The following is a 22995-nucleotide window of genomic DNA, read 5'->3' as shown; positions in this document are numbered from 1 at the left end:
GTATCAGACCACTGCAAATCTACCAAGACCTGGCCGTCCCTCTAAACTTTCAGCTCATACAAGGAGAAGACTGATCAGAGATGCAGCCAAGAGGCCCATGATCACTCTGGATGAACTGCAGAGATCTACAGCTGAGGTGGGAGACTCTGTCCATAGGACAACAATCAGTTGTATATTGCACAAATCTGGCCTTTATGGAAGAGTGGCAAGAAGAAAGCCATTTCTTAAAGATATCCATAAAAAGTGTTGTTTAAAGTTTGCCACAAGCCACCTGGGAGACACACCAAACATGTGGGAGAAGGTGCTCAGGTCAGATGAAACCAAAATGGAACTTTTTGTCAACAATGCAAAACGTTATGTTTGGCGTAAAAGCAACACAGCTCATCACCCTGAACACACCATCCCCACTGTCAAACATGGTGGTGGCAGCATCATGGTTTGGGCCTGCTTTTCTTCAGCAGGGACAGGGAAGATGGTTAAAATTGATGGGAAGATGGATGGAGCCAAATACAGGACCATTCTGGAAGAAAACCTAATGGAGTCTGCAAAAGACCTGAGACTGGGACGGAGATTTGTCTTCCAACAAGACAATGATCCAAAACATAAAGCAAAATCTACAATGGAACGGTTCAAAAATAAACATGGTGTTAGAATGGCCAAGTCAAAGTCCAGACCTGAATCCAATCGAGAATCTGTGGAAAGAACTGAAAACTGCTGATCACAAATGCTCTCCATCCAACCTCACTGAGCTCGAGCTGTTTTGCAAGGAGGAATGGGAAAAAATTTCCGTCTCTCGATGTGCAAAACTGATAGAGACATACCCCAAGCGACTTACAGCTGTAATCGCAGCAAAAGGTGGCGCTACAAAGTATTAACTTAAGGGGGCTGAATAATTTTGCACGCCCAATTTTTCAGTTTTTGATTTGTTAAAAACGTTTGAAATATCCAATAAATGTCGTTCCACTTCATGATTGTGTCCCACTTGTTGTTGATTCTTCACAAAAAAATACAGTTTTATATCTTTATGTTTGAAGCCTGAAATGTGGCAAAAGGTCGCAAAGTTCAAGGGGGCCGAATACTTTCGCAAGGCACTGTATAACAATGGCCAACCAGTACCTGTGTAATGTCCACCGTGCATCCCACCATGGTGGTTACACACTGCATAGAGGTCATAGAGGAAGTCAGGAGGCAGGGCCATGTCTGGGTGACTAATATGATGACTGCTGCCTTCAGGCTGTTTCCATGTGGGGGGCCAGGGTCCCAGGTCCCCCAGGTTCCTCATGCTCTGGGACCTTTTCACCACGTGGGGGGCCATGTCCAACCCGGCCAGGGGGAAGCGCACCTGGGTGGACAGCTTGTTGCGCCGCTCGCCCACCTGATTCATTGAATTTTTCAAAAGACCAGTACTGCCGTTTAATCAACTATCAAAGGTTAACACAATAAATGACTTATTTCCATTGTGGTCCTTTAAGGAAGAATAGACAGGCAAGGGAAGAATGGCAATCCGCTACATGTGATCGGCTCCAGTTACCTGTCGGAAGCGTTTGAGGTGGAGGATGAGGATGTCGGGGAGGGTCCACAGGGACATCTTCACCATGCCCTGCTGGAGCTGCTTACAGTGGGGACACTTCCATGCGTCGTCTGGGGCCAGCTGGAGAGATAAAATGCACGGTCAGTTGGGAAGTCTCAGGTAAAGTTATATTCTCCATACATTCCGTTTGTCCAAAGCCATATAAAAATACACAGGGAGTGGAAATATGAGAGAGAGAGAGAGAGAGAGAGAGAAAAAAAGAGTCTTCCCGGTCATGTTGACACTGGTCTACTACCAGGTCATGTGTCTTCTCAGTCATGTTGACACTGGTCCACTATATATATATATATAGATTTTTATTTTATTTTTTCGATATGTATACTTTGACAAAGTAAGTAATAAAGAACATGTCAATAAAGTCAATTGAATTGAGAGAAAAAAGGAGAGAGAGAGAGAGGGGGGGGGAGAGAGAGAGAGAGAGAGAGAGAGAGAGAGAGAAAAGGAGAGAGGGAGAGGGAAAGAGAGAGAGAGAGAGAGAAAAAGGAGAGAGAGAGAGAAAAAGGAGAGAGAGAGAGAAAAAAAAGGAGAGAGAAAGAGAGAGAAAAAAGAGAGAGAGAGAGAGAGAGAGAAAGAGAGAGAGAAAAAAAGGAGAGAGCGAGAAGGAGAGAGAGAGAAAGGGAGAGAGAAAAGTAGAGAGAGAGAGAGAGAGAGAGGGAGAGGTAAATCAACATATGAATCAACTAATGCAATATTAAAGCTGCAATATGTACTGTAACTTTTTGGTCGACTGGACCCAATTCACATAGAATTGTGTGTAATAGTTCTGTCATTCTCATTGAAAGGAGGTACAATTCTGCATAGTGCATCTTTAATGTTCAGTACCCCAGGGGCAGGTTAAGACCAGTTGCATTGGAGGGTATTGTATAGTCCATGTTACCTGTTCCTCTTTGGTGTAGAGCTGAAAGCACTCGTCCAGGGTACAGCTGTGCTGCTGCAGGTGCTGCTGCTGCTGGACTCTCACACTCTCTGAGTCCTTTACCACCTCCTCCTGGATGTTACCAAACAGACTGACAGACACACACACACACACACACACACACACACACACACACACAGAAAGTTGGGGGGTATGAGTGTGTGTGTTTGTGAGAGGGAGAAAGATAAAGACATAGTGAACCCTTCTATACAATAAATAATGAAAGTGTGTGTGTGTGTGTTTCTGAGTCAAATGATGTGGTGTGTGTACATGTGTATGTCCAGTGCTCACCATTCTTTGATCTTGTGTTCCCACTCAATCACCAGCTTCACGTGGGGAGGTCCTCCCGGGCCACATAACTTCAGGGCTCTGGAAAAAATGATATTACATAATGAATACACACTATATTCTGGGTACAATGTCTACCTGACTACCACTGGATACAATGTCTACCTGACTACCACTGGATACAATGTCTACCTGACTACCACTGGATACAATGTCTACCAGACTACCACTGGATACAATGTCTACCAGACTACCACTGGATACAATGTCTACCAGACTACCACTGGATACAATGTCTACCTGACTACCACTGGATACAATGTCTACCTGACTACCACTGGATACAATGTCTACCTGACTACCACTGGATACAATGTCTACCTGACTACCACTGGATACAATGTCTACCAGACTACCACTGGATACAATATCTACCAGACTACCACTGGATACAATGTCTACCAGACTACCACTGGATACAATGTCTACCAGACTACCACTGGATACAATGTCTACCTGACTACCACTGGATACAATGTCTACCTGACTACCACTGGATACAATGTCTACCTGACTACCACTGGATACAATGTCTACCAGACTACCACTGGATACAATGTCTACCTGACTACCACTGGATACAATGTATACTAGACTACCAGTGGGTACAATGTCTACTAGACTACCACTGGGTACAATGTTTACCTGACTACCACTGGATACAATGTCTACCAGACTACCATTGGATACAATGTCAACCAGACTACCACTGGATACAATGTCTTCCAGACTACCACTGGATACAATGTCTACCAGACTACCACTGGATTCAAGGTCTCCCAGACTACCACTGGATACAATGTCTACCTGACTACCACTGGATACAATGTCTACCTGACTACCATTGGATACAATGTCTACCAGACTACCACTGGGTACAATGTCTACTAGACTACCACTGGGTACAATGTTTAACTGACTACCACTGGATACAATATCTACCAGACTACCACTGGGTACAATGTCTACCTGACTACCACTGGATACAATATCTACCAGACTACCACTGGATACAATGTCTACCAGACTACCACTGGATACAATGTCTACCAGACTACCACTGGATACAATGTCTACCAGACTACCACTGGATACAATGTCTACCAGACTACCACTGGATACAATGTCTACCAGACTACCACTGGATACAATGTCTACCAGACTACCACTGGATACAATATCTACCAGACTACCACTGGATACAATGTCTACCAGACTACCACTGGATACAATGTCTATCTGACTACCACTGGATACAATGTATACTAGACTACCAGTGGGTACAATGTCTACTAGACTACCAGTGGGTACAATGTTTACCTGACTACCACTGGATACAATGTCTACCAGACTACCATTGGATACAATGTCAACCAGACTACCACTGGATACAATGTCTTCCAGACTACCACTGGATACAATGTCTACCAGACTACCACTGGATTCAAGGTCTCCCAGACTACCACTGGATACAATGTCTACCTGACTACCACTGGATACAATGTCTACCTGACTACCATTGGATACAATGTCTACCAGACTACCACTGGGTACAATGTCTACTAGACTACCACTGGGTACAATGTTTAACTGACTACCACTGGATACAATATCTACCAGACTACCACTGGATACAATGTCTACCAGACTACCACTGGATACAATGTCTACCAGACTACCACTGGATACAATGTCTACCTGACTACCACTGGATACAATATCTACCAGACTACCACTGGATACAATGTCTACCTGACTACCACTGGATACAATGTCTACCAGACTACCACTGGATACAATGTCTACCAGACTACCACTGGATACAATGTCTACCTGACTACCACTGGATACAATATCTACCAGACTACCACTGGATACAATGTCTACCAGACTACCACTGGGTGCAGTGTCTACCAGACTACCACTGGGTACAATGTCTACCAGACTACCACTGGGTACAATGTCTACCAGACTACCACTGGGATAGAGCGAGCCTTAGGTGTCCCATACAGTCATTTTTTCAATTAGACAAAGGTTTGAGTCTCACTACTGTTTTAAAATGCCATTATGATGGGAGTTGTATTACATGTGGTATTAAACTGCATTTATTGAAGTCCATCTGTAACTGACACTGTAATACACATCAGTATTCTGCAGCATGATACTTTTGTATCAGTTTGTAAGCACAGTCGTCAAGCCTTCGGAATCCAAAAGTGTCAGATATTGTTTTGAGATGCCATCACGTCCCTGCTAACCTTTCCCTGTTAGTTATGGTGTATGTGTGGTTGTGTGTGTGTGTGTGGATGCAAACAAACATCAGTATTCTAAGTCAAGCCATTGTTTACCTGAGACTTCCATCATGGTAAAACATTCCTGACTCAAACGTACAGGTAGTCTTTGTAAGTGAGTCTGATTGATGATAAGAAGTGCTGACAGAGTGAAATACAATGGGCACCAGTTAGTGGGCTCAGTGGGAAGCTCTGAAATGCACCACTAGGTGTCAGGCTTCCATAAGGTATTGACGCCAAGAGCAAAATCAAACCATCTTGATCACAGTGTTGATTACCAAAACAGCACGAAATGAAAGTGACTGAAAATAAATAGATTTAATGAAAGAGACTGCTCTCTGTTGGAACTGTAAACGGAGTGCTTTTTGACTTTTCTTTGTGACTTTCAACTGCTGCCGAGCAGCTGCCACAATAGACACGATACTGTCGTGTGACAAGGATCATTCCTCTCCCTTTTGGTCTCACTGACACAAAGGGGTGGTATAGAAGGCAACCTTCAACGTCTCTCTCTTCAACAATCCCTCTCCAGGAAACAGGGAGTTCTGAGGTAGAAACACAGACGGAGAAATCCATCTGGGGAATCAACTTAGTGTCTGAAGCACTGCTGTCAGAAAAACAGTTGTGAGAGGATTCATTTGGTGTGTGAGCGTGTGTTTGTTTGTGTCCTTGAAAGTGTACGTTGTAAAGGTAGGTTAGTCCTCGGTTGTGTGACGGTGTGTGCTGCTGTCTGCCTTGGACTCAACCGAAGGTCACAGTCCCAGACAGACAGACAGTGATGAGTGATGAATACACACTGAGATAGATCTAACACTTCCTCTACCAGCAGGACACTGGGACCTAAAGGACACTGCTTCAATAGTGGATGTCGTCTGACTTCGCTCTCTCTCTGTTGTGTGTGTGTGTGTGTGTGTGTGTGTGTGTGTTCATGGACCAGGGAGATCACTTTAGTTTGAAGTCAAAGGAGAGACATCCATCCAGGTCCCAAGAACGTGAATAGAATTGCCTTCAAAAACCGGCCACTAGGGGGAACGGTGAGTGCTACTACTTTTAAGTAGGCTGTTGGCTTGCTATAGGGCATTGTGGACAGGGATGGTGGATGGGTGTAAAAGTTGAGCTCTGGCGCTGAGGGTTGCGTGTAAAAATAGTTTTTTTTAAGCCTTTCCTAAACTTGAACTCTTAACTTAACTGAGAAGTGAAACCCCCAGCCTGACGCAAGTGTTTGTAATTTAACTTGTGAGGAGATAGGTAACAGTGTCTCAACTTAAAACATCAAAAACCAACGTTTACCATGACTTCACACATAGACGTTTTGAAAAACATGGACAAACCTCAAATTTCAAAGTGAAACTGATAACTTGTTAGCATGGACTGGTGTGTGCACACATACTGTATGAGCTGAATCTGTAAAGGATGTGTTGTTTGTGTGTGTGTGTGTGTGTGTGTGTGTGTGTGTGTGTGTGTGTGTGTGCGTGTGCATGCAATCATGTCTGGATGCATGTGTATTGTGTTCATCAATATCACCTCAGAATTAACAGCCAGCTTCCCTCCACAGACGACCGCGGCCCCATTAATTCCTTTCACGTTCACGCATTATTCCAACCCGCCTTCAAATCCACGCAGAAACAATTGCAATTAAGGAAGAGAGGCTGCTTGTCAAAATGAATCTGACTGTGTAATTCAGAGCTGAAAAGTCTGCCACGGTCTGAACCCAACGTTTTAAATGCCTGCTTATGACTTTACTAACTGGGGGGCAAAGAGCAGGCACTTAGGCACTATAGCAGAGCTGCTTATAGGATTTGTTTTTGTCTCTCTGTCATGGAAGAGATTAAAAAAGAGTTACAGAGATGAGGAGAGAGAGAGTATGATGTCACTGTTATTCTATTGACTGGATAAAAATGCTAATCCTACAAAAGGAAATCAAGGAAGATACAGTCAGGGGGGGACGAGGTTATCTTCAGTACAGGATGACCGCGTCAAGAGGCACTGGTGTCAACATTCTTTACATTGGATCTTTGTCATATGTACTCTGACTTGGAATTCAAATCAACTGTATTTATATAGCCCTTCTTACATCAGCTGATATCTCAAAGTGCTGTACAGAAACCAGCCCAGCCTAAAACCCCAAACAGCAAGCATTGCAGGTGTAGAAGCACCCCATTCAGCCTCAATACACTCAGACCAACAATGCACTCTGATTCAAAGCACTATTGGGGTTCCAATGGCTCTTTTATCCACATGTATACTTGTCACACACACACACACACGCTCCTTCAAAAGCCATGCCTGTGTCTCATCCCCTGTCCGTCACACGCCATTCTAATTCCCTTGAGAACAGTCCTACTTCTCAAACCTCCCCCTCCTCTTCACCTTTCCTTTCCCTGCTGATCAATACCACTTCATTTTAGAATACCAGACCTTCTAATACCCTGAAGGAGCGGTTGAAATTAGCACCAGGGGAAAGAGCGAGAGACAGAGAGACGTACACATGCATGCACACACTCCCAGAGAGGGTGGTGGGTGGTAGGAAGCCTGTTGAGCCCTTTCTCAGTGCCCTTGACCTTTCCTCGTGCCCTTTTCCAGTGCCCAAGGGCCTCATCTTTGACCTTCAGAGGATCACTCATTCATGGGAGAGCGAAGCTCAGAACCCTTGAAGAGTGGCTGATGATGATACCATGTCCCCCTGCTGTACAGAGCTGTCCACCTACTCAGTCCTCAGCCAACCAGCTACTTGTCAGTCAGCTGCTATTCCCTCTGTCACTCTCTCTCCTCCTGTCTGTATACTTGATCTGAGGAGAAAGTCTCCTGTCTCCCTGTCTGTCTGTGTTTGTGGCTCACCTTCCCCTCTGCCTCTAGCAGAATACCTACCTGACCATACAAATCCCCAATGTGGTTCTTTCCTAAAGACTCCTACTCTTTAATCGAATCTTGTTCATACCTGAAATGGTTGCCTCAGGCTATGTACTGTTTCTGAGGAACATCATGTTCGACATTGGCCAGGGAACATTTGATGAAATAACTTCCATATGACATGTTTGTAAAGCCAACGCTGTATAGAGGTCAATATCCCAAGTCTCCTTGCCTGCTCGTTTATGAAAAATGAGTTGGTGCAATTACATTGTAAGAGGAATACAGTAATACTGTGTTATGATGAAAATACACGTTTTTAAATATAAAGGCCAGACAGGGCGGCTCCTCTCCAGCTTTAGGGAAGAACACAATTGAAATAGTAACGGTACCATGTTTTCGTTTATAACCGCATCGTAATTCAAGGACCTTGGGAACTGAATGGCCATGATCATGAGTGAGATGAATTGCCAGAGCAAAGGATAACGGATAGTCAGATAGGATACTGTCACGCCCTGGCCTTAGTATTCTGTGTTTTCTTTATTATTTTGGTTAAGCCAGGGTGTGACATGGGTGATTATGTGTTTGTCTTGTCTAGGGGTTTTGTAGATTGATGGGGTTGTGTTCAGTGTAGTATTCTAGGTAAGTCTATGGTTGCCTAGAGTGGTTCTCAATCAGAGGCAGGTGTTTATCGTTGTCTCTGATTGGGAACCATATTTAGGCAGCCATATTCTTTGGGTATTTCGTGGGTGATTGTTCCTGTCTCTGTGTTTGTTGCACCAGATAGGGCTGTTTCGGTTTTTCACGGTTCTTGTTTTTGTATATTGTTCATTTTTCATCTTTCATTAAAGATGTATAAAGATAACCACGCTGCATTTTGGTCCTCCTCTCTTTCACCAGAAGAAAACCGTAACAGATACCACTTGTTCATTCTGGTCAATTCAGTATCCTGAAGGGACAACTCAAAGATGATCCAGATCGAGACGGTTTTCTGATCAATCTATATCTACAAGCCCTCTTCCCCGAACTCACCCACCCTGAGACAAGTTTACTTTTACCGAGCTTCTGACCCCATGTCCCACCTCCTCAATAGAACTACTGCACTATACCGTCACATCACAACAACAGCACAGCTTTAGATGGAGCTCCCTGTGGCTCCTACGACAGCTGAACCCACTCTACAGGAGGGAGAATAAAGGCTTTTGTCTTATCTTCACTGCGACTTGATTCCTCTACCTTTTTTTACAGTAAACAGTGCCTTTGGCTTCTCAAAGGCACTGTTTGCACAGAATAGGCAAGTGTTCAGAGACACCATGATTTACCATTTTATGACTGACAGTGGCAGTTCAGTAGACTGGAAAAGCTACTCAATGACAGGCATTTCAGTGGGCTTTATGTACGAACAGTACCTTAGTTCAGGTATTTTAGACTGACTGACAGAGAGAGATACAGAGTGTGAGAGAGAGATACAGTGAGAGAGAGAGAGATACAGAGTGTGAGAGAGAGAGAAAGAGAGTGTGAGTGAGAGAGATGGATAATGCAGGCGCTGGTGGTCTTACCTGTCCACGGCAGGGTGGAAGAGAGGGCGTCCATCTTGTGGGGACAGGTAGCTGTAGGAGGCAGACCCTCCCACCACTCTGATCTTGAACAGCGACCCTGCATTCTGCAGGGAAACACAGACATTCAACGGGATAAGTGAGACACGGGATAAGACGAGAAGAGGTAAGATAAGACGCCATGAGATAAGACGAGACAAGGCAAGACGACACGAGACGAGATATCGTACATTTGCAGTGAAACTTGCTATGCATCTGAAAGCTGCCTGGTCACCACAACAGAGGTGGTCGAAAATGTTCAAACTGCTTCTATCGTACCAGTGCATTGTAATACTGTAAGAACACTGCGGGAGCAAGCAGTATGGTATCTTTCTTTGGCTAAAATAAAAATGTATCACAAACGGACATAGGTTCCACGCATAACAACAGGTTTGTTAGCGGTGTCTCTAGCTCCACAGCTCCACCCTTGACTGAACAAGGTGCATTAGGAGATGAATTAGACAAGAGGGGCTAAGTTATTAGAAGGTAGAGAGGAGAATCACGTCGCAAATTAAACCTAATGGTCTCATTTGGAATGAAGGCCGCTGGAGAATAGAGCCGCAGCCAAGCATACAGAGGAATAAATGAGTAACCATGCGTCCCAAACGGCAACCTATTCCCTACACAGGGCACTACTAGAGCCATAGGGCTCTGGTCAAAAGTAGTGCACTGTGTAGGGAATAGGGTGACATTTGGAATGCATCCTAGTTAATAAGACCGTGACCACCAAATGAAAACGGCAAAGAAGTATTTTGTTTGGGGGAGTGGACCATACATATGCGGGTGTGGGGTTATCTTTCGTAAGACCATAATGAACAACTCTGCGTTGATGAGCAATTAGGCTGAGTTTATAAGTGAGTTTGGGGAAGTTTGAGGGAAGTTTGGAACTCGAGGGAACTTCTTTGGATGAGGGAGAGTGGAGTGAAAGTGAGTGGAGGAGGTGTGTGTGTGTGTTTGTGTGCATGTTGAAGAATAGATAAACACCTGTTTATTTAATGCCTGTGAAGATTTCCTGTCATACCACTGTATTTCTGGAGGATATCTGTAATACGTTTAATCTGTCTGGATTAGGGACAAATCAAGTGGGATTAAATATTAAACCGACAAAGCCTTGAGGAGAGAAAATCCTTATCTTCCTTTTCAGCAAATGTTTGTGTATTTGTTGGGTACAGACACAAATGATCAAAAAACACAGCTCGCGAGAACAACAAACTGTATGGTGCAGAAAATACACCAAGCCTGGATAAAATCACAGGTCTGTGTCTAAAATGGCACCCTATTCCCTATAAAGTGCACTACTTCTGAACTACTTCTATATAGTGCACAACACACATAGGATCTTTTTCAAAGAGACACATCCTCTCTGAGCCTCAAAGTAATATGTCTTGTACATTATTATCTGTCTTGTAGATTTGATCTAACAGTTATCAGCATACTGCAACCAAATCGGATTTGTCACATGCGCCGAATACAACAGGTGTAGACCATACAGTGAAATGCTTACTTACGAGCCCCTAACCAACAATGCAGTTCCCCCCCAAACTATGAATAAGAAATAAAAGTAACAAGTAATTAAAGAGCAGCAGTAAAATAACAATAGCGAGACTATATACAGGGGGGTACCGGTACAGGTAATGTACTGGCCGTACGCACTACCGTCTGTAGTGCCTTGCGGTCGGAGGCCGAGCAGTTGCCATACCAGGCAGTGATGGTGCAGCTGTAGAACATTTTGAGGATCTGAGGACCCATGCCAAATATTTTCAGTCTCCTGAGGGGGAATAGGTTTTGTCGTGCCCTCTTCACGACTGTCTTGGTGTGCTTGGACCATGTTAGTTTGTTGGTGATGTGGACACCAAGGAACTTGAAGCTCTCAACCTGCTCCACTACACCCCCTTCGATGAGAAAGAGGACTGAGTACGCCCCCATTTTCCTGTATTCCACAATCATCTCCCTTTGTCTAAAGTTGACACAATGCTGGAATGACTCATATGTAGGTGGGTACTAAAGCTTTTATGTAGTGTGGGATCTAACGAGTGCAAGATCTGACCTCTACAACACATGGTGTGGCGAGGAACTTACCAAATCATAACAGACACTTCTCCTCGCATGTTCTCATTTCACTGGTGTATTGCCTGTAAATTACGAATCTTTAAAGCAATCTCTTCCTTCCTCTTCCCTGCTAGAGGACAGTTTTGGTGGTGATACGGGGTAGTATATAGTGCTCAAAACATCACTTGTTACAGTGCCTTCAGAAAGTATTCACACACCTTTCATTTTTTCCAAATGTCGTTGTGTTACAGCCTAAATGTAAAATGGATTAAATTGAGATGGTTTGTTATTGATCTAAAAACAATACCCCATAACGTCAACGTGGAATTTTGGTTGCAGAAAATTGTATATATATTTATAAAAAACTAAAGCTGAAATGTCTCGAGTCAATAAGTATTCAACCCCCTTGTTATGGCAAGCCTAAATAAGTTCAGGAGTAAAAACGTGCATAACAAATCACATAATAAGTTGCATAAATGAAATTGAATTAACATGATTAAATAGACAATTACACACAATACTCCATAATGTCAGAGTGTAATTATTTTGGGGGCAAATCCAACACAACACATATTTTATAGTGTTGGCTGCATTATGTTATGGGTATGCTTGTAATCTTTAAGGACTGGGGAGTTTTTCTGAATAAAAAGAAATGGAATGGAGCTAAGCACAGGCAAAATCCTAGAGGAAAACCTGGTTTAGTCTGCTTTTCACCAGATACTGGGAGATTAATTCCCCTTTCAGAAGGACAATAACCTAAAACACAAGGCCCAATCTACACTGAAGTTGCTTACCAAGAAAACAATGAATGTTCCTGAGTGGCCAAGTTACAGTTTTGACTTAAATCCTTGAAAATCTATGGCAAGACCTGAAAATGGCTGTCTGGGAATGATCAACAACCAATTTGATTGAGCTTGAACAATTTTGAAAAGAATAATGGACAAATGTTGTACAATCCAGGTGTGGAAAGCTTTTAGATTCACAGCTGTAATTTCTGCCAAAGGTGCTTCTACAAAGTATTGACTCAGGGGTGTGACAATTTATGTAAATTATATATTTCTGTATTTTATTTCAATACAACATTTTTTTTCTTCTAAAAACTTTTTAATTATGGAGTATAGTCTGTAGATCAATTTAATCCATTTTGAATTCAGGCTGTAATACAACAAAATGTGTCAAGGGGTATGAATACTTTCTGAAAGCACTGTATGTTGTTGAGAAACCTACAGGCGGCTGAATAACATTTTATGAATTTCCTCTACCACAAAACAAATATGAATGACATAAGAAAGCCGGACAAACTACACTTTGAAGTGAAAAATCCCCCAGGGAGTCAAACAAACACCTCAAATACCAAACAATAATTATGTCCTGAAACTTAACTATGAATTCAGTCTGCATACAGTTTTGCTATGAATGAGAAGTAAAGGGAACCAGACAGTGCAGTTGATGGTCACACAGCTTGACAGAGTTAACTTGACAAGGAGCTTGTTGCCGTGGAGATACAGATCAGTGTGTCAACACTAGGTGTAAAGAAATAGTTCCGTCTCTGTTGAGGTAGGACCTTGTCTGGGGCTTATCAGCCTTAGAACTACCTGAGACTTTGAGCCCAGGGCTGTTTGCTCTGGATAAGGCCTCCTTGTCAAACACTGCACATCACCATGGTGTCTCCCATAGCGACAGGGCAGCCCGCCTTAGGAGCTGAGGAGAGTTGTGTGTTGTGTGTATAAAAAGGAATGGTCAAGGTGAAGTGAGGGGGTCATTGTGGCAGTGTTGAACTCCCTTGTCTACAGCAGTGGTCCCCGGCTGGTTGATCTCCAAGGCATTCCTAGTTGATCGCCCACCATTTATGTACAAAAACAACAACGATAAAGACTTCCGTTAATATTTTTTACATTTGTCTCACGCTGTTGGCGGCAGGTGCACCCGATTCAGCTGCCCTGCGCGCCAGGTAGGCAATTAGTTCCCATTTTGAACCATTTCATATGTCTGGAGGTACAAACACTGCCTTCCCGGCAGGCCCGGTTGGAGCAAATCAAGTGCACTCAGATCGGATGTCTGCAGTAACATAGAAGGCGTAAAAGAAAGCAATAGCAAAGTTGAGACTGTGAGATTTCTAAACGTTTAAAACCATGACTAGAGAGAGACTGTCAATGAATACAGCAAACAGCTACCTTTTGTATGACTGAGTTCATGTTGAAGTTTTTACTCAGCACTATCAACACTTTGATAAGCCATGAAATGTTCATTCTCCCTACTTCCACTAGCGCTACAACCAGCACTGCAGCTGCAATGAATGAGTAGGAAAGTGTATCTGTAGGCTTGCGTTGTTGTTATTAGCGGCTTGTGTCTCTTTTAATAGCGAGGAATATTTCACTTTCTCTGTGCATTACATAGAACTAATGGGGTCCAAGGCAACATTCGCCATCAGCTGGAAGACGATGTCCCTTTTTGGTCAGTGTCAGCGGAGGAAAGGAAGAGCGGAGGGACGTTGAGAGGCGGACCCTCAGTCTGCTGCTCTCTCCCTCCACTGAGACTGACCATCAGATGCAGGCTCCGTCAGGCCAGTAAAATAAGAAAAAGCTAATGTTATAAACGTCAGCTCACTCAGCTGTGCCTCACAAGTAATAAAACAAATGATCTATTACCGGCGTGATCATATAGCCTACCTCAAATGTTGAAATATGAAATAAAAATGGTCTGAGAAGAACAACAATGGATTGGCAGGGCAATATACAGAGATAATGTTTTGGGCCTATAGCCTACTGCACAAGCCTCACTACTACAGTACCGTTTTTAACAGGTTAATGTGACATAGGCTTACGTTTTAAAGTCACGTCCCCAACAAAATGTAACGGTAGATCTCGGCTTCCATTTTGACTCTGAAAGTGATCTCAACTCAAAGAAGGTTGGTGACCCCGGGTCTATAGAATAAATAATGCATGTGTCCCAAACCATGGTTCCTGCTTAATGTGTGTATAGAGTATCTCTACAGTGTATAGTGAATGCAGGATGGTCAGGGAAAGGGGCTCATTGCTTACAGTACTTATAATGTCTATCGTGGATCCACTGTAACAAACTGAGGACATACCGGTCTACATAACAGCGGTCTTGTCTTTAGTCACTCCCTGTATCCTGGATCAAATTTGTGTGTTATCAGGGCAGAAGCCACAGTGTGATGTATGGATGCTGACCCCACTTTGCTCAGTGCATCTAGAGTTAATTGCTATGGTGAGAGAACAATGGGGCTGTCCTGGCCTCTACATTATCTATGGTGAGAGAACAATGGGGCTGTCCTGGCCGCTACATCATCGATGGTGAGAGAACAATGGGGCTGTCCTGGCCGCTACATTATCTATGGTGAGAGAACAATGGGGCTGTCCTGGCCGCTACATTATCTATGGTGAGAGAACAATGGGGCTGTCCTGGCCGCTACATTATCTATGGTGAGACAACAATGGGGCTGTTCTGGCCACTACATTATCTATGGTGAGAGAACAATGGGGCTGTCCTGGCCGCTACATTATCTATGGTGAGAGAACAATGGGGCTGTCCTGTGTCTCAGGACTGCTCCTTGTGTCTCAGGCCACTCCGGTTAATTGTAACGCCAATTCCCTCTCACGATGGGGTTATTTCATCCAGGAAGTTGTTGAGGACACACATGCACACACACGGTGGCTTGTGTCTTAAGAGTGTCTGCATATGTCATTATGTGTGTGTGTGTGTGTGTGCTACTCCCGGATGTGTGTGTGTATGTGTGTGTGTGTGTGTGTGTGTGTGTGTGTGTGCTACTCCCGGATGTGTATGTGTGTGTGTGTGTGTGTGTGTATGTGTATGAGAGACTCACTAGATCATTAGGATCTCCACCACTCTCCATTAGTGCATAATGGTAGGCTGAATGTTATTTCTGGTGGTAGTAGCACTAGGTAGGAATGTAATACTGTTTCAGGAAGTAGAGTAGGAACCAGTAGTAGTAAATGAATGGTAGTGACCAGTGGTGCCAGTGTTAACTGACCTGAGCCTGTGATCCGTTCAGCATCAGGTAATAGAGCTTGCTGAGGATACTCTGCTGGAGCTGGTCCCAGGACATGGTACGCTCCTCTCTCATGAGGAAGGGAGGGCCGAACCTGGAGGGGGGTGAAGGAGAGGGAGGGAGAGAGAGAGAGAGAGAGAAGGATGGAGAGAGGGAGAAGGAGGAGAGGAGAGAGAGAGAGGGAGAATGAGAGGGAGGGAGGAGGAGAGGGACAGAGAGGAGTGAAGGAGAGGAAGATGGAGTAAGGGAGAGGGAGAAGAAGAGGTAGCGAGATAAGAGAGAGGGGGGAAAAGAGAGAGAGGGAGACAGAACGGGATAAAAAAATATGATGTTATTCCGCAGTTGTTTGAGAGAGGCAAACATATGTTTGGATTTGCACAAAGTAGAGTACATTACAACCCTGTGGCCTTTTGAATGTGAAACGTAGTTAAGCAGGTCTCTCAACTCAACATGTATTTAATGACCACAGGACTACAAGTGAAGAGAAAGCCAGTATTTTCAATGCGGCATTGTAAGCATATTTCAGGCATGAGAACATTTTGGCTGAGAACGTCGTTTTTAAAATGATGGATTTACATTTCCAATAGCATTGTGTGGATTTGAGAGAGAACTAGTCAGTGATCCGAATGAGAAAACCTAGAAGAAAGCACTTTCATTCAATGAATTGAACATATTTTCCATCTACTGCTTAGATTGGTTTTCTCATAAAACCAGAGGAGCCTGTTTTGAGACTTCAGTGTGTGTGTGTGTGTGTGTGTGTGTGTGTGTTTGTGTGCACACATGCGCACCTGGTGTGTCTGTGTGAAACATAGTCTGTCCTCGCGACCAGCGCCATTCCGTCCCTCAAAGCGGTTTATTCGAGTGAGCAGGTAAGCCATTGGCCCAAACTCTACCTCAAAGATCTATGATCACCATCCATTCAAATGTTCTGTTAGACACAAGGTGAGCCCAGGGTGAAAATCCTCAAATGATGACCAGGATGTAACAACTCAATGGACTGGTTACCTGGACACATTCCTGGAGAATCTCTATTGTATTTTAGTCCAGGACTGAGCTTAATCTGTGTCTGTGAAACGGGACCAATATCAACCACAGCAGCGTATTAACACCAGCATGTGGTTATGAGCAGTAGGTTTTTCCTCTGTTGTAGAGGGGGGGGTTTCTGTCAAACCGGCAGCAATCTGGGACAAACACAGTTAACATGTGCCAGTCAGGGGGCATACACAGACCACCGGTCTCCCCATGGGGCGAAACATAAACACACAGGGCTAAGATGGGGCCTCCACAGGTACTCAAATATCCTCCTGACATTAACAGGCTGACCGTGGGAATATCCCTCCCCTGGTTCCCCGTACACACACACACGAGCATACACACTCAAGAGGAGTATGTGGAGGAGGGAGCAGACAGCAAACAAAACTCAAAATGACTTTTGATTGACAAGCATGGGCCAATAGTGGGCAGCTGGCTGGAGTGAGTGTTATTTTCTCTCTCTCTCTCTCTCTCTCTCTCTCTCTCTCTCTCTCTCTCTCTCTCTCTCTCTCAATTCAAGGGCCTTTATTAGCATGGGAAACATATGTTAACATCCCCAAAGCAAGTGAAGTAGATAATAAACAAAAGGGAAATAAACAATACAAATTAACAGTGAACATTACACTCCCAGCAGTTCCAAAATAATAAAGACATTTCAAATGTCATATTATGTCTATATACAGTGTTATAATGATGTGCAAATAGTTAAAATACAAAAGTGAAAATAAATAAGCATAAATATGGATTGAATTTACAAATAGTGTTTGTTCCTCACTGGTTGCCCTTTTCTTGTGGCAACAGGTCACAAATATTGCTGATGTGATGGCACACTGTGGTATTTCAACCAGTAGATATGGGACTTTATCAAAATTGGGTTTGTTTTCGAATTCTTTGTGGATCTGTGTAATCTGAGGGAAATGTGTCTCTAATATGGTAATACATTTGGCAGGAGGTTAGAAAGTGCAGCTCAGTTTCCACCTCATTTTGTGGGCAGTGTGCACATACAGTAGCCGGTCTTCTCTTGAGAGCCAGGTCTGCCTACGGCGGCCTTTCTCAATAGCAAGGCTATGCTCACTGAGTCTGTACAGCGTCAAAGTTTTCCTTAAGTTTGGGTCAGTCACAGTGTTCAGGTATTTTGCCACTGTGTACTCTCTGTTTAAGGCCAAATAGCATTCTAGTTTGCGCAGTTTTTTTGTTAATTCTTTCCAATGTGTAAAGTAATTATCTTTTTGTTTTCTCATGATTTGGTTGGGTCTAATTGTGTTGATGTCCTGGGGCTCTGTGGGGTGTGTTTGTGAACAGAGCCAGGACCAGCATGCTTAGGAGACTCTTCTCCAGGTTCATCTCTCTGTAGGTTTAGGTTTTGATAATTAGCGGGTGTCGGCCTAATAGTGTTTTACGAGGTACGCAGACGATATTCTTGCAGAATTCTACATGCAGTCTCTCTCTCTCTCTTTCTCTCTCTCTCTCAGACATTGAATAATTCAAAGCTGTTTACTGGGATTTACAGTATTTGGTTTCTCTCAGGAGCGATGCTCCCTTTGATTCTCAGTAGGAAAAAATACATGTTTTAAAAATATGTCCAAAAATGATGATGACCTATATTACCAATTAGTGGAAAAATATCAGAATTGTTCTCCCTGTGTAAACGCAACCTGTGTAATGTGAACTGGAAAATGGAACTCGGAGCACGTCCTCTGGGGCCCAGTGGGTACTCGTTACAGCTGGAACTAGTAAAGAGAGAGCAGAGCTTTTGCCCTGATAAAATACACTCTGTTCAAACTGTTGGTGCATATCGTTTATCATAACTCCTCTGCTCACCCATGAGATACTGTTTCGCTATAAACTAAAAAGGCTTGTTTGATTCACACCTAACCTCATATTTTCAAAATGACCTCTCTCCATCCCAACCAATCCAGATTCCAACCCAATCAACCAATCCAGACTCCCACCCACCCAATCAACCAATCCAGACTCCCACCCACCCACCCAATCAACCAATCCAGACTCCCACCCACCCAATCAACCAAACCTGACTCACCTGACGGCCTGCTGGCCAGAGCCTGCCGTGTTGCAGATTACGAGGAGGACCTTGGTGGAACCACCGTGGTTCAGAAACTCTGAGGACAGAGTGGTCGATGGGGGTATCCTTTTACCCTCTGGCCCAGAGGTGTACGGCGAGGATGGGAGGCTGTGGTGGAAGCCTGAGAGAGGAGAGAGAGGTTAAAGGTTAGACACGGGTCGAGAGAGGTCAAAGTTGAGCTCAGACACAAGGTCGTATACATAACGGGGGTAGCTTGTGCCAGAGTGTGCTCAAGAGGGGTTCTATCAGGTCTCAATGACTCAAAATGAAACCACCCACAACTGTGAAAACAAACTGTATCAAGTGAAAATCATTATACAATGGAGCAACGATTGTGATTTACCCAAAGGGTGGCATTGTAAAATTGACATCTCTTACGACATGTACACATTAATCGTAGGTAATAGCTACAGGGGGAGTGTGTAGGAGGCTGAACCTCTGTCTCCCGGGCAACGTACACATTGTAAATGTTGACATTATCTGAGGTTTTAATTAAACACACTTGTTCAACGCCGCCGAGCAATTAATCACTGTCGCTGTAGAAATGTGTCCCACACACACACACACACACATAAACAAGTACACACACACACACAGCGGTGCATGTACTGAGAGACTCTAATCATTCAGGAGCACAGGAAGTGTACTGTAACATCGTATCATGTCAACTCAGATATAGAAGCTGGCAGAGAAAAGGCCACCACTTGAGTATCAACGGATGTATTCACCAGTGCCTGGCCTTTGGTGAGTAAGACTAAGTGAATGAATAATCAAGTATTCCATTTTAATCAAGTACCCCCCCATGCCAGACTCGTCCCCCTCTCTGTTATTGAATTCCCCAATGGGAAGGTAAAAGGCACTGAAAGGTCAAAGTCAGCTCCATTTCAATCCACACAGAAAGGCTAGCCTGTTACCACAACAATAGGGAGCATAAGCAAATAATTAAATACTAAGGACACAAAAGCTTACTTCTCCCACAAGACGATACCAGTATGCTATTTTAAACATATACAAAACCTACACTTCTATGTCCTAAAATGACAGTGCTCTGTTGGGATAGCTGAGTCTGTGAGGAGTGTGGGTGGGTCTGTCTGTCTGGCTGCTGTATCTTCCAGACAGGGTCTGAGGGGAGAACCCCATGCCAGACTCCCATTCTCACAACCTCGCCCTCATTCCTTCTTTCTCAGCCAGCCAGGAAAGAGGGATATATAGAGTGAGAGAGAGAGAGACAAGGAGGAGAGAGTAGGAGGGCAGTGCTAGTAGAAGGGGAGTGTCGCTGAAGTGTCTCTTCAGGGACTGAGCTGTTTAATTACAATTGTCACACTCCCACAGCTCTTCATCTCCATCTCCCTCCCTACTTCTGTCTCTCTACTGCTCTCTTTCTCCGCCCCCCTCTCTTTTTAGACCTACTATTACACTATACTTTTTCCACACGCAGACACAAACACTACAATTATCTCTCTATCTCTCTCTCTTTAGCTATTCCATTGATGCTTTGGGGCTTACCTACTCCAATATTCCATTGCTGCTTTGGGGCTTACCTACTCCAATATTCCATTGCTGCTTTGAGGCTTACCTACTCCAATATTCCATTGCTGCTTTGGGGCTTACCTACTCCAATATTCCATTGCTGCTTTGGGGCTTACCTACTCCAATATTCCATTGCTGCTTTGGGGCTTACCTACTCCAATATTCCATTGCTGCTTTGGGGCTTACCTACTCCAATATTCCATTGCTGCTTTGGGGCTTACCTACTTCAATATTCCATTGCTGCTTTGGGGCTTACCTACTCCAATATTCCATTGATGCTTTGGGGCTTACCTACTCCAATATTCCATTGATGCTTTGGGGCTTACCTACTCCAATATTCCATTGCTGCTTTGGGGCTTACCTACTCCAATATTCCATTGATGCTTTGGGGCTAACCTACTCCAATATTCCATTGCTGCTTTGGGGCTTACCTACTTCAATATTCCATTGCTGCTTTGGGGCTTTCCTACTCCAATATTCCATTGCTGCTTTGGGGCTTACCTACTCCAATATTCCATTGATGCTTTGGGGCTTACCTACTCCAATATTCCATTGATGCTTTGGGGCTTACCTACTCCAATATTCCATTGCTGCTTTGGGGCTTACCTACTCCAATATTCCATTGATGCTTTGGGGCTTACCTACTCCAATATTCCATTGCTGCTTTGGGGCTTACCTACTCCAATATTCCATTGCTGCTTTGGGGCTTACCTACTCCAATATTCCATTGCTGCTTTGGGGCTTACCTACTCCAATATTCCATTGATGCTTTGGGGCTTACCTACTCCAATATTCCATTGCTGCTTTGGGGCTTACCTACTCCAATATTCCATTGATGCTTTGGGGCTTACCTACTCCAATATTCCATTGATGCTTTGGGGCTTACCTACTCCAATATTCCATTGATGCTTTGGGGCTTACCTACTCCAATATTCCATTGCTGCTTTGGGGCTTACCTAATTAACTTCATTGTATCAATACTGCAGTGAACAAAATCAGTGCCTAGAGTTGATATACACTACCGTTAAAAAGTTTGGGGTCACTTAGACATTTCCTTGTTTTTGAAAGAAACATCAAATTGATCAGAAATACAGTGCAGACATGGTTAATGTTGTAAATTACTATTGTAGCTAGAAACAGCTGATTTTTATGGAATATCTACAGTACATAGGTGTACAGAGGTCCATTATCAGCAACCATCACTCCTGTGTTCCAATGGCACATTGTGTTAACTAATTTTTTTATTTTACCTTTACTTAACTAGGCAAGTCAGTTAAGAACAAATTCCTTTTTTTCAATGACGGCCTAGTGGGTTAACTGCCTGTTCAGGGGCAGAACGACAGATTTGTACCCTGTCAGCTCGGGGATATGAACTTGCAACCTTTCGGTTACTAGTCCAACGCTCTAACCACTAGGCTACCCTGCCGCCCCAAGTTGATCCAAGTTGATCATTTTAAAAGGCTAATTGATCATTAGAAAACCCTTTTGCAATTATGTTAGCACAGCTGAAAACTGTTGTTCTGATTAAAGAAGCAATAAAACTGGCCTTCTTTAGACTAGTTGAGTGTCTGGAGCATCATCATTTGTGGGTTTGATTACAGCCTCAAAATGGCCAGAAACAAAGCACTTTCTTCTGAAACTCGTCAGTCTGTTCTTGTTCTGAGAAACAAAGGCTATTCCATGCAAGAAATTGCCAAGAAACTGAAGATCTCGTACAACGCTGTGTACTACTCCCTGGCTCTAACCAGAATTGAAAGAGGAGTGGGAGGCCCCGGTGCACAACTGAGCAAGAGGACAAGTACAGTGCCTTGCGAAAGTATTCGGCCCCCTTGAACTTTGCGACCTTTTGCCACATTTCAGGCTTCAAACATAAAGATATAAAACTGTATTTTTTTGTGAAGAATCAACAACAAGTGGGACACAATCATGAAGTGGAACGGCATTTATTGGATATTTCAAACTTTTTTAACAAATCAAAAACTGAAAAATTGGGCGTGCAAAATTATTCAGCCCCCTTAAGTTAATACTTTGTAGCGCCACCTTTTGCTGCGATTACAGCTGTAAGTCGCTTGGGGTATGTCTCTATCAGTTTTGCACATCGAGAGACTGACATTTTTTCCCATTCCTCCTTGCAAAACAGCTCGAGCTCAGTGAGGTTGGATGGAGAGCATTTGTGAACAGCAGTTTTCAGTTCTTTCCACAGATTCTCGATTGGATTCAGGTCTGGACTTTGACTTGGCCATTCTAACACCTGGATATGTTTATTTTTGAACCATTCCATTGTAGATTTTGCTTTATGTTTTGGATCATTGTCTTGTTGGAAGACAAATCTCCGTCCCAGTCTCAGGTCTTTTGCAGACTCCATCAGGTTTTCTTCCAGAATGGTCCTGTATTTGGCTCCATCCATCTTCCCATCAATTTTAACCATCTTCCCTGTCCCTGCTGAAGAAAAGCAGGCCCAAACCATGATGCTGCCACCACCATGTTTGACAGTGGGGATGGTGTGTTCAGCTGTGTTGCTTTTACGCCAAACATAACGTTTTGCATTGTTGCCAAAAAGTTCCATTTTGGTTTCATCTGACCAGAGCACCTTCTTCCACATGTTTGGTGTGTCTCCCAGGTGGCTTGTGGCAAACTTTAAACGACACTTTTTATGGATATCCTTAAGAAATGGCTTTCTTCTTGC

At 43.7% G+C, this 22995-nt stretch overlaps 1 protein-coding gene across 1 annotated transcript in view; it reads right to left on the bottom strand.

The window, feature by feature from the left end:
• The window catches only part of LOC110485810 (ubiquitin carboxyl-terminal hydrolase 43), a 126249-nt gene that overhangs the window by 9150 nt on the left and 94104 nt on the right, over positions 1 to 22995 (bottom strand). Inside the window, exons 7-13 of the mRNA XM_036940477.1 lie at positions 18738 to 18900; positions 15647 to 15758; positions 9547 to 9650; positions 2799 to 2876; positions 2469 to 2598; positions 1532 to 1651; positions 1117 to 1375 (exon numbers count right to left, since the gene is read on the bottom strand). Coding sequence (XP_036796372.1) covers positions 1117 to 1375; positions 1532 to 1651; positions 2469 to 2598; positions 2799 to 2876; positions 9547 to 9650; positions 15647 to 15758; positions 18738 to 18900 — 966 coding nt within the window. The remainder of the gene's footprint in view (positions 1 to 1116; positions 1376 to 1531; positions 1652 to 2468; positions 2599 to 2798; positions 2877 to 9546; positions 9651 to 15646; positions 15759 to 18737; positions 18901 to 22995) is intronic.

This window comes from Oncorhynchus mykiss, chromosome 13 (assembly GCF_013265735.2).
Source record: "Oncorhynchus mykiss isolate Arlee chromosome 13, USDA_OmykA_1.1, whole genome shotgun sequence".
Classification (NCBI taxonomy): Eukaryota; Metazoa; Chordata; class Actinopteri; order Salmoniformes; family Salmonidae; genus Oncorhynchus; species Oncorhynchus mykiss.
This window is presented reverse-complemented; position numbering and strand designations above follow the sequence as displayed.